This window comes from Acipenser ruthenus, chromosome 33 (genome assembly GCF_902713425.1).
Source record: "Acipenser ruthenus chromosome 33, fAciRut3.2 maternal haplotype, whole genome shotgun sequence".
NCBI lineage: Eukaryota > Metazoa > Chordata > Actinopteri > Acipenseriformes > Acipenseridae > Acipenser > Acipenser ruthenus.
This window is the reverse complement of record NC_081221.1, coordinates 959785-970759: the sequence shown is the minus strand read 5'-3', so window position 1 is coordinate 970759 and position 10975 is coordinate 959785. Positions and strand designations below refer to the sequence as shown.

The 10975-nt window shown below is 39.3% G+C and overlaps 1 protein-coding gene and 1 long non-coding RNA gene across 4 annotated transcripts in view; one reads left to right on the top strand and one right to left on the bottom strand.

Annotated features, from left to right (window-relative positions):
- Nucleotides 1-131: 131 nt before the first annotated feature.
- Nucleotides 132-10567, top strand: LOC117433401 (sorting nexin-11-like). 3 transcript variants are annotated; one of them, XM_034055622.3, is made up of 8 exons: nucleotides 133-389; nucleotides 1758-1829; nucleotides 3034-3123; nucleotides 3696-3796; nucleotides 4536-4634; nucleotides 5166-5399; nucleotides 5641-5779; nucleotides 10282-10567. In XM_034055622.3, exons 2-7 carry the CDS (start codon nucleotides 1761-1763, stop codon nucleotides 5747-5749), a joined length of 702 nt encoding a protein of 233 aa, XP_033911513.3. In that variant the 5' UTR covers nucleotides 133-389; nucleotides 1758-1760; the 3' UTR covers nucleotides 5750-5779; nucleotides 10282-10567. The 3 variants fall into 3 exon arrangements, with proteins under 3 accessions (XP_033911514.3, XP_033911513.3, XP_058862519.1); XM_034055623.3 differs by lacking the exon at nucleotides 10282-10567 and having other exon boundaries at nucleotides 132-380; nucleotides 5641-5844; XM_059006536.1 differs by lacking the exon at nucleotides 10282-10567 and having other exon boundaries at nucleotides 5641-5844.
- Nucleotides 10568-10706: 139 nt separating this feature from the next.
- Nucleotides 10707-10975, bottom strand: part of LOC117433271 (uncharacterized) — a 2607-nt gene continuing 2338 nt past the window's right edge. Inside the window, exon 3 of the long non-coding RNA XR_004548910.2 lies at nucleotides 10707-10975. This exon is cut by the window's right edge and continues 99 nt beyond it. This is a non-coding gene — a long non-coding RNA (uncharacterized LOC117433271).

The following is a 10975-nucleotide window of genomic DNA, read 5'->3' as shown; positions in this document are numbered from 1 at the left end:
GTGGTCTTTTTTTCTCAACAAATGGACTACAATTTCCGGAATCCTCCCCGGATGCGGTGGTGACCATGGGTTTTGTAGTCCACATTTTTGTTCGGCATCTACAGGGAGATATTTTCGACTACAAATTCCAGCATGCTTTGCGAATTCCGACTTTCCCCCACCAGCGCCGTGATGGCGTACCTCCTTTTTTTTTTGTTAAGGACCATTGAAAACAACACATAATAAATGCTGTTACGCTTGGCGTCAGTGTGCTTTTTAAGAAAGTATTGTGTAATAACTAAAAGCAATTTAAAGACATCAATCTAGAGTATACGACTTCTTGATAAAAAAGGAGAGAGAGAGAGAGAGAGACGCAACGGTTTCTGAAGGATCACCATAATGTGCGTGTGGTAAGTTTACAATATATATATATATATATATATATATTTTAATTTTATTATTTCACTCGTCATGGTGTGGAAAAGCCATGTTTATTTTTTGTTTTGTTGCTGTTTTTTTATTTTTTTTTTACAATTTTTTTTTTTTAATTGTATAATCCTCGTTTTGTGTTTCAAAACAGACTGGTTTCCTCGTCAGCGGTCGATGTGCACAGCATATTCAAATTTGATAAGGGGCACAAAACACATATTTTAAAGGGAAGTGACAATGCAGCTGAACAAAAGCTATCGAAACGCGTTAATTAAATGTTTTATTCTGATTTCGCCGCTGCCACTAGCTACACAACACACATTCTTAATATAACCACCCGTTTCAAGTTTCTCAAAACTTAAAAATGTTAATCCGAAAACAAAGAGTATCTATCTCTCTCTCTTCAGCCCTGGTGGTGTTAAACTACCTGCAGCACTCTTCTGGGGGTTAATAGGAAACCCCCAAAACACTGCAGCCAGTAGGGCTCTGGACTCTTGACCGGAGGGTCGTGGGTTCAATCCCAGGTGGGGGGACACTGCTGCTGTACCCTTGAGCAAGGTACTTTACCTAGATTGCTCCAGTAAAAACCCAACTGTATAAATGGGTAATTGTATGTAAAAATGTGTAAAATAAATAATGTGATTGTATGTAAAAAATAATGTGATATCTTGTAACAATTGTAAGTCGCCCTGGATAAGGGCGTCTGCTAAGAAATAAATATTAACAATAATAATATTTGTGTGACATCATTTGAGACCTTAATAATAATAATAATAATAATAATAATAATAATAATAATAATAATAATAATAATAAATGGTAATTTATTAGTTAAATTAAAACATTAAATTTAAAGTACCACTTTGGACTGGAATAGAATTGAACATTCCATCAGCCATATTAAAAAAAAAATAAATCTATATAAATAAGTCAACAGGGGAAATGCAGTAAAGGTTAGTTTTTCTCCTGGAATCTTTCTGACATTTAGTTGTTTGTGTGTGTGGGGGGTGGAGGGGGGGGGGGGTTATTTATTGATTTATTTATTTTTGGGTGTGTTTAGAATGACAGGGCATGGATGACACCAGAGGGAACCGTGTGTCACGTCATGGTTTTTGGGGCTGAAGGTAGCAAGGAAATGGCTGTGCAAATAATTTTCCCTGTCTCTTAAGAAAAAAAATAAAGTCATTGTGCTGTGTTGACCAGAGGGTGATTTTTTAATTTTTTTTTTTTTGTTTAATGATTTCTATGATGGGGAATTTACGATAATGCATGAGGAACATTCCTACACACTCCTGTTTAGTGATGCAGTTCTTCAGCGAGCGTGCAGTCAGTCTGTTTGTGTTTTGCAGACAATGTCGCTGTGTCTCCCACGCTATCAGGACTGCAGCAGAATGATTACAAATCAGGAACAGGAGCAGGAGGTAAAAAATAATAATAATAAAAAAAAACACATTTCCCTCTAAACTCTCTGTTATTGAACTTTAAATGTAGCTTTTGTATTTAAATTTCAAATTGCAATAGTCACCTTGCAATACAGCAGGTAAACGTCTTGGACAGCCTAAATACTATTTAGTTTAAATTCCTCAAGCTTTAATAATGACGCAGTGGGACTGACTTAATGTTAGCAGAAGTATACAGGGCTGGAAATAAGACTCCTGTTGCGTAGCAGTGTCACCCATTCCAGGTTTTTCTACCAGCTTGATCAGCCCCAGTGTGTCTAGCTAACAAGCTCAGGTGTGTCTGATTATTAAACTCATAGTAAAACCAATCGCACTGCAATGCAGTGGGTGTCTTATTTCCATCCCTGTAAAGATTAGTGTGATTGATCCTGATTTGTGATTTATTATTCATCAGTGCGCAGACTGCAATTGGTCTACCTCTGATCTCACTGGCTAAGACTTTTGAATATTATTTATTTTACTATGTATTTATTTGGCAGACGCCTTTATCCAAGGCGACTCACACAGGTGTTCCAGGGCAGCACAGGGTTACAATGCAAGCTTCATGTTTAAACACAGTGTAGTTTACAGCAAGTGCAAATAATACTAATAGAATACAATATGCAACAAGTTAGGATTACAAGAAGTTATATTTACAATGACATATTAGCAGTGCAAGGATAGTGCTTTAGCTGAGGGTCCAGTAACAGGGTGCTGAGGTCAGGCAAGTCCAGGGCAAGGCAGGAGGGGATCTACAAGTGCTGAAGCATGCAGACTGTGTCCCTCTCCGAATTGATTTAAGTGATTAGTAATTCAGAGATGGCCACGTGTTTAAAAGCACAGCGGCCGCTCACAGAGAGCTGAGCGTTGGAGAGAGTTTTGGAGGAAGGAGACGGAGAGACCGTAAGATTTAGATCCCTAAAAACAATTGCTGTAAACGTGCCGGCATTACACGGGCGCGATGCTTGTTTTGTTCTGTCAGTCTTTTCTTATTTTGTCTTGGCTTTTTGTTTTTGTTTGTTTGTTTGTTTTATTACTATTTAATAAATAAGAGCGCATTTACGTCTCAACCAGCCTTGCTGCCCGGTCTGATGTCACCAGCAAGCCATGCCGCCACACCCCCATTGAGTTTGTATCAGTCATTTGTTAAATTTTATAATGTATTTTTGCTGTTGTCTTTTCCCAGGAGGAATTTATTGCAGTCAGAGTGCAAGACCCCAGAATTCAAAATAAGGAGTCCTGGTACTCTTATGTAGATTTTAAAATATTCCTTCACGTAAGTATAGTAGGACCTGTATGAACAATCTTTTCCCACGCTTCAGTTGTTTGTAAATGAGTAAACATGCCTAAATGTTTCAGACCTTTTTTTTAAATAACCTTTATTTATTAAATATTTTTAAGGAGGGTTCTCTAAAGCCCCTTTCACACTGGCACTCCTACCCGGGTCACAATCCCGCGTCGTGTGAAACCACGTACCTGAGTTGACCCAGGTACGACCCAACGACCGGATGTGGGTCGCCACGCTTTGACCTGGGTCGAGCGAGACAATATGCACGACGGCTGTTTGAGCATAGCTTTGTCACACATTGCTATGCCTTTTCTAGGATAAACTTCTAGAAGGGTTTAACCCTTTGCTGCCTGGCTGGAGTCAGTTTTAGCAGCCAGAGCAGTTCAGCTTTGTACTTCTCTCAGCAGAAGCTGCATGTGACGACATCTCTTATCAATAAGAGACACTGTGCATGTATTGACTAATACTAAACCACTAGGCACTGTCCGGTGTTATGCCGCAAGAAACGGACCGTTGTGTATTTGTGTGTGTTTATTTTTGTTTTGTTTGAATCTCTCTAGTCAAACAGCAAGGCTTTCACTGCAAAGACCTCGTGCGTGCGCCGGAGGTACAGCGAGTTCGTCTGGCTGAAAAAGAAGCTGCAGAAGAACTCGGGCTTAGTGTGAGCAAGCTTCTGAGACGAGCCTTCACTGCAATACAGGGGAGGGCAGCTGGCAATGTGTAGGGCAGAAATGGAAACAATACTCCCAGTGCATAGCAGTGTGATCCATTCATGTTTTACTAGGAGTTTAATAAGACACATCTGATCTTGTTACCCGTACACGCTGTGGCTAATCAAGCTGGTAGTAAAACCTGGAATGGATGGAGCTGCTATGCAGTAGGAGTCTTATTCCAGTCCCTGTTTTTGTTGGGCTATGTGCAGATTGTGGGGGGCATTTAGACAGTCTTTAATGATATCCCTATTTTATTATTGAATTTAAGAGGTGGAAATAGGAGGAAAATGTTGCAAAACTAACTGTGAAACTCAGTATAACGAATTGAGAGTATCCTTTAAATTGTATTGATAAAATCTACAGGTGTAGTAGTAATAATAATAATAATTATTTATTATTATTATTATTATCTGATGTTTTATTACTGATTTTTAAATAGTTTACATTAAAATAATGGGTCTTCTTATCGAACCCTTGTTTCTCCAAAGAGTACATTCAGTTTTTTCAAGCTGCAATACCAGAAACAAACATACAGCAGCTATTTCGTTCAAGGCAGTTTGAGCAGGTTGTTATGTTTTATTTTATTTTTTCCTTTCTCATTTTGTAACTTGAAATGGTGTACAACTTGCAGTAAAAAGGCTTTGTAAATCAGCCCTAATGATCCCCCCCCCCCATCTCCTCTTTTAGGCCAGTCCCAGAGCTTCCACCCAAAACCCCCTTTTTCAGCGTTGGCAACGAGGACTTCATAGAGAAGAGACGGCAGGGGCTCCAGCAGTTTCTAGAGAAGTATGTTTCATTTGAATTGCAGACCAGTGATTTTAATAATGTTATGCCTGTGTGTGCGTCTGTGTGTGTGAGTGTGTTTCTCTGTGCATGTCTATGTGTGTCTGTGCATGTGTGTGCGTCTGTGTGTGTGTTTCTTTGTGCATGTCTATCTGTCTGTGCATCTGTGTGTGAGTGTTTCTCTGTGCGTGTCTGTGTGTGTGTTTCTCTGTGCATGTCTATCTGTCTGTGCATGTGTGTCTGTATGTGTGTTTCTCTGTGCATGTCTTATCTGTCTGTGCATGTGTGTGTGTGTGTGTGTGTGTGTTGCTCTGTGCATGTCTATCTGTCTGTCTGCATGTGTGTGCGTCTGTGTGTGTGTGTTTCTCTGTGCATGTTTGTCTCTGTCTGTCTGTCTGTCTGTGTGTGTGTGTGTCTGTCAAACTATTTTTTTTCCCCAGCTGTTTTCAACATGTCATGTGTGAAAGTGTTACTAATAGTACAGTACTGTTCTATGTAGACGGGGTAACAGTGTGGCCTCCCTTGCTTGTGCAGAGTGGTGAACAGGACTGTGTTCCTGTCGGACAGCCAGCTCCACCTCTTCCTGCAGACCCAGCTCTCTCCAGAACAGATCGAGGCCTGCGTTCAGGGACACGCCCCCTACAGCGTCACCACCGCCATCCTCCGCTACGCCTCGTCCAATCAGGGCTGGGCACAGGAGGAAGAGGGCGGAGCCTCGGAGGAGGATTGCAAGCGCAACCTCCCTGTCTTCTATGAGTCACCTGACAGGTATGGGTGCGGGGGCGGCAACAGAACAGAAGTCTGCAGTATCAAGAAATAGTAAAAATGTCAAACTAATAATTATAATAATATGAATATCAACAGTGACATGTCATAACTGGGTAGCTAACTAACAGTGGGGTGCATGTTGTTACTAGGGGATTACTGGTGGGGTAAATGGACAATTACATGGAAATGGCCTGTCAAATTAAAAAGTTTGGTTATTTTTTTTTCTCTCTTCCTCTCTCAGCCCCACCCCTCGCCACCAGCCCAGTGAATGCGAAAGCAGCTCTGAGATCAGCCTGGCGGAGAGCGACGCCCACACTGGATCCGACGACCAATCGGATAGCAGGGACTGAACTTTTTAGCACGGCAAGATTCCAAACACTGTAAATACACACAAGAAAAAACTTCAAGCATTGTCTATATAAAAAGAAAAAAAAAAAAAGAAAAATATATGGAAAATAAATCTTCTGTCAATAAACTAAGAGATCACAAGCTAATATGAAGACAATAAGGGGTTATTGACCAGAAAGAGGGACCTGCAGTGTGGTTTTTGCACATTGAAAAACAAGATTTGTTTTAAAGTATTTGTTTACAATCCAGGGTTACGGCACACTTAACTCACACGCTTAAGTAGAAAAATCTGCAAACCATTTTTTTTTTGCGGTTAAGCTTTAATAGGTCATTTTAAGAAAAATAAAGTGAGGAAACTACAGAAATTATGAATTTATTTGAGATATATAGTTGAAAATATTACTGCGTATTGCCTTTTGAGTTCAGACGGTGAGCGTTGGATGTAGTAGACACTAGAGGATGCAAAACAAACGGTGTTGAAATCATAGTAACAGTTTAATAGTGACATTAGGGTTAGATTTAGGGGTAGGGTTTAGGGTTGGGGTTAGATTTAGGGGTTGGGGTTAGATTTAGGGTTGGTGTTGGGGTTAGATTTTGGGGTTGGGGTTAGATTTAGGGGTGGGATTTAGGGTTGGGGTTAGATTTAGGGGTAGGGTTTAGGGTTGGGGTTAGATTTAGGGGTTGGGGTTAGATTTACATGTAGGTTTAGGGGTTGGGGTTAGATTTTCGTGGTTAGGTTTAGGGGTAGGGGGTAGATTAACCCTTTGTGGTCCTATGTCGGACCTGGTCCGACATCGCTATTTTCCCTTTCCAGTCCAATGTCGGACCCTGTCCGACATCATCAAAAAGACACAAAAAACAGGTCTCCAGTCGTTTTTTCTCAGGAAAAAGTCGAGAAAACCATTCAATGGCCGAGTGAGACCGATAGGAGCCGAGAGAAGCCAGAAAAAAAGGGGGCGTATCTCATGAATACAGATAGCCCCGGCACCACATAGATAACACGGACATAAACAAACAAGATAGCTGCTTCTGCATCCAGCGCTGATCAAGAGATGATTGATCGGTATGTAGTATTATTATTATTATTATTATTATTATTATTATTATTATTATTATTATTATTATTATTTATTTCTTAGCAGACGCCCTTATCCAGGGCGACTTACAATCGTAAGCAAATACATTTCAAATGTTACAATACAAGTAATACAATAATTAAGAGGTATTTGAAAAATACAGTGAACAAGGGGTGGGGCGGGACTGGAGATGCAATACTGAGTGTCCTGTTGATGTGCAGTGCCTTTTAAACCTGTTTTAATGTGAAAAAAAATACTTTTAAACAGCGTGTCTAAAATAAATTGCGCGTGTGAAAATAAATTGGACCTGACGCGCCTGAGACGTTAAAGGTTGGACCGCTAAAGGTTAAGGGGTTAAGTTTAGGACTTGGGTGTGAGGCGCATAGGACGTGGTACGGACTGAAGTTGCACATGGACAAATAAATGGTGGTGTTTGTAATTGTAAACGAGGGAAGGTGAATGATGGAGTAACGTGACGTTTAGTTCTGTTGAAAGGGGGAGGGGGGGAAAGGTTTAAAAAATGTGATTTGCCAAAGATGTCCTGTTTTAAGGATAGTTTAGGTTTTTTTTGGGGGGGGGGGGGGGTTCTAGAGTTGTTGTTGTTTTTTTTTTTTACCCAAACAAAAAACAACAGCTGTGCGAGCAACTGAGAGCTGCAGTTGTTGTATTTTAATGGTGCATATTGTTTGACAGTAATCCGTCGCGTATCCGCTTGTCACATATCCTCCCTAACCGCTTATCCGCCACGATCAACCTCTTCAGCAACGTTAGTTTATTATTGAACAGAGAAGATGAGCTCACAGATTGCAGATGCCACCAGTGTTTCCGTACACTGTGCTGTATGCGCTCTGTGCGCTGCCATTGCTGGTAGTGTCACGTGACCTGTGCAGTGTGTTGATCTGTAAATAAATCCTCTTCGCCTGCGGGGGGCGTATCAACTTCAACCTCCGTCTCGATCTCTCCTGCCTGTCACTCAGCAGCGAATGCATGCACCCACACGGCAGACAGCTACTCCGTCACAAGCATTAATACCCTGTATCTTTCTAAACAAGGCATTTAGGGGAGCTCCCTAATAAAAGCTGAATCTCAGAACAATAATTGTGTGAATATAGTGATTGTGTATAATGGTATTTTGAAAAAGGATTTATTCATCCGACTTCTTACATCTCCGCCCTGACTCTGGTATTTCCGTATTTGTTTTCTCTTGATATTAATATAATAAAGGTCAAGGATGAGAAATGTGCTAGAATTTTGTGTGTGAGTTAAGGGTAATCTACCCCAATCCAGTGCTGTTTCAGATTGAATTGCATTGTGCCAGTTGTTTAAGCTATTCATGTGTGTGTGCAATTCAGGTTAAAACATTACCAGTGACATTGAGTGGGTTCCATTGCAAATCTATAGCAGTGTATAGTGGTAGAATTTTTTAATTTTTTAATTTTGTTTTTTTAAATTCTGATTCTTAATGTATTATAGTTATCTGTTGAAAAACAGACTACCATATTATTATTTTTACTTTTGTTGAACAAGTGTACCCTTTTTTTTTTTTTTTTTTTTTTGGAGTACCCAATTATTTTACATTCCAGATTTTCTCCCCAATTTAGACTGTCTAGTTATTTGTTTTCCCCCCTTTCCTCTGCAGTTCCCCCACACAGCGTCCTCCGATCCCATGACCGAGCCAGCTTCAGCTAGAGACATCGTTTTTAGTTATTTATTTTTTAAACAGTAACTCTTTAAATGGGGAGCATTAAAACCACTCCCACGTTCAAAATATCCATTCCTAAATCTTACTTTTCAATTTCAGTAAATGTTTTCGTTCACACGCTCGGTTTGACCTAGAGCTAGACAGAGGAACCATTTAAAACAACGTTCAGCACTTTGTATGTAAAAATGAATAAATACATTTTTGATTATTATTATTGTAGACGCACAGCATTATTGGAAAAGGTTTAACAGACGTGGTTATTTAATGGATGTAAGAAAATTAATAATCTGTGGAAAGGCACTATGCTTTGTTTTTATATAACGCACTGCTTTTTTAAAAATTTTATTCCAGTTGTTTTAAAGACTGAGGACTGTCACATGTGGAGTTAACTTAAAAACGTAAATTAATTATACTTTGCATACCAAGCATGTGTTATTGAGTCTCATACAGACCATGTTTCTGTAGTGTTGTTGTGTTTTTTTTTTTTTTTTTTTTTTTAATAAGTTGATAACCAGCTGCTTTTTGTTTGACACTAGAAAGCACTTTTTTTTCTATAATTTTTTTTTTTTTATTATTATTATATTTGTGTATTTTATGAATATGGGGAATAAAAATATGCTTACCCACATGTGCATCTTCCCTCTCTCCCGTGTGGTCGGGATAATTACCCCATTCATCCCGATTGCAGGGTCCGCTTCCCTGGCAAATCTCTGAGCGCTCAGGTGTGAGCGTGACTCCGCCCCCCCTGCAGGTAGACCCGCCCCTCTCCCTCAGGGCAACAGGATGGCGGCTGGAGCAACGGGGTCTGTGTTGCTGTATTAGAAACGTGTTTTTATTATATATATATGTTTTTTTTTAGATGTGTGTTTGGCTGTTTTTATTTTTGTTTGTGTGTATGATGGTGTGACAGCACGACTTTTGAAAGATAAGATTGATCTCGGCGTCTATACAACAGGTAAGTAGCTTTTTTTTTTTTTTTTTTTTTACACCAAGAATAATTCCAATTTAAAAATGTATTTTTTATATGCAATGTTATTATTTTGTTTAAATCATATTTTGCAAACGTTTAACACGGACTTGGCAAACGAGCTTTAAAGAAACAGTATGTATGTATTTATTTATTTATTTATTTGTTTGTTTGTTTGTTTGTTTGTTTATTTATTTATTGTGATGGTAAAACAATAAAGAAACGGGAAGATAGTGGCAAATTTGTTATCCATCAAAGTTCTAGGTCAGGCGTGGCACCGTGCAGTCATTTAATTTAGTTTGATTTGTATTGGAATTATTTATTTTGTAGTGCCTCGCCTGCAGACACGCTGAGGTTGTAGATCCACTCATTGGTGCAGATATGTGAGAAATTTGGATTGCTAATATTTCTAAAAAGTTTTAACACTCGGATAAACACGATGATTGTGCTCAGATTTTGAGTAGCATGACATTTCCACTAGATTGTTTGGCGACCACACTATATCTGTCGATCAGTGTGGAGTAGAGGTTAGGTCTCTGGACTCTGGACTCTTGACCGGAGGGTCGTGTGTTCAATCATAGTGCATTTTAAAGAATAGCATAAATCTGGTACAACTGTTCAGTTAGTGATGAGGGGGTATGGCAGTAAACCCAGTAAGCCTGGAGATTTTTTTTTTTTTTTAAACACAATGGACATTTTATATTAGTTTTTGTGTCAACAGCAGCTGGGTTAATGTATTTCATTTTAATTCTTGTTTTCCCTAATTGTTGCTTCTTGCCTATTTTTCAGGACTACCAGAGAGGATACAAGGTCCTGACTTTCCCTTCAAGGCTGATTGAGGGAATCTGTACCTTTACAGGTCTGCTGAACGACATGCCCTATCAAATACCGTAGAGAGCTTATTTATTGCCCGTGTGCTCTGGCTATGTATGCAGTACCTTGTGAAATCCTTTCAGTTTATGTATTGAAGTGTTTGTGGGCATCAGTGTGTGTTTTTTTATTTTTTCAACACTTCAAGTGTTGCTCTGGGCTTGTGTATGTTTGCAATGTAATGAAAACATATTATTTCCATGTGTGTCATTTATTTGTTTTATACTTTGTTCTGCAGGCTACATGTATGACATCAGTCACAAAGAGGGGAAGGGTTATTGGGTTGTGGTGTGCATACCCTAATAGTATTTTCCAAATCGTTTTATTTTTGGGAAGAACATTTTCCTCCCAGTGCACAGAGGACATCTTCAGTAATAAATAGATGCATTAAATTACATTATTTGCTAGCTACTAATACCAGCCAAATGCACTGGGGAGAAAAATTATAAATAAATACAAACAAAAAGGAGACTTGTGTAAAGACATGTATTTCTTAAAACAAGGACAGAAGGGCACACCACTGGGCAGTGCACTGCTTCAAACATCTACACAGGTCAGGTAAATTATACACACGTTAACTGTTATTAATAAGGCTATGGGCTGCCTGTGTTTC

Coding starts and splice junctions, on each gene's coding strand:
- LOC117433401 (XM_034055622.3), top strand. CDS start 1,761: ATGTCGCTGTGTCTCCCACGCTATCAGGACTGCAGCAGAATGATTACA. Junction 1,830..3,033: donor ATCAGGAACAGGAGCAGGAG/GTAAAAAATAAT, acceptor GTCTTTTCCCAG/GAGGAATTTATTGCAGTCAG. Junction 4,635..5,165: donor CTCCAGCAGTTTCTAGAGAA/GTATGTTTCATT, acceptor TTGCTTGTGCAG/AGTGGTGAACAGGACTGTGT.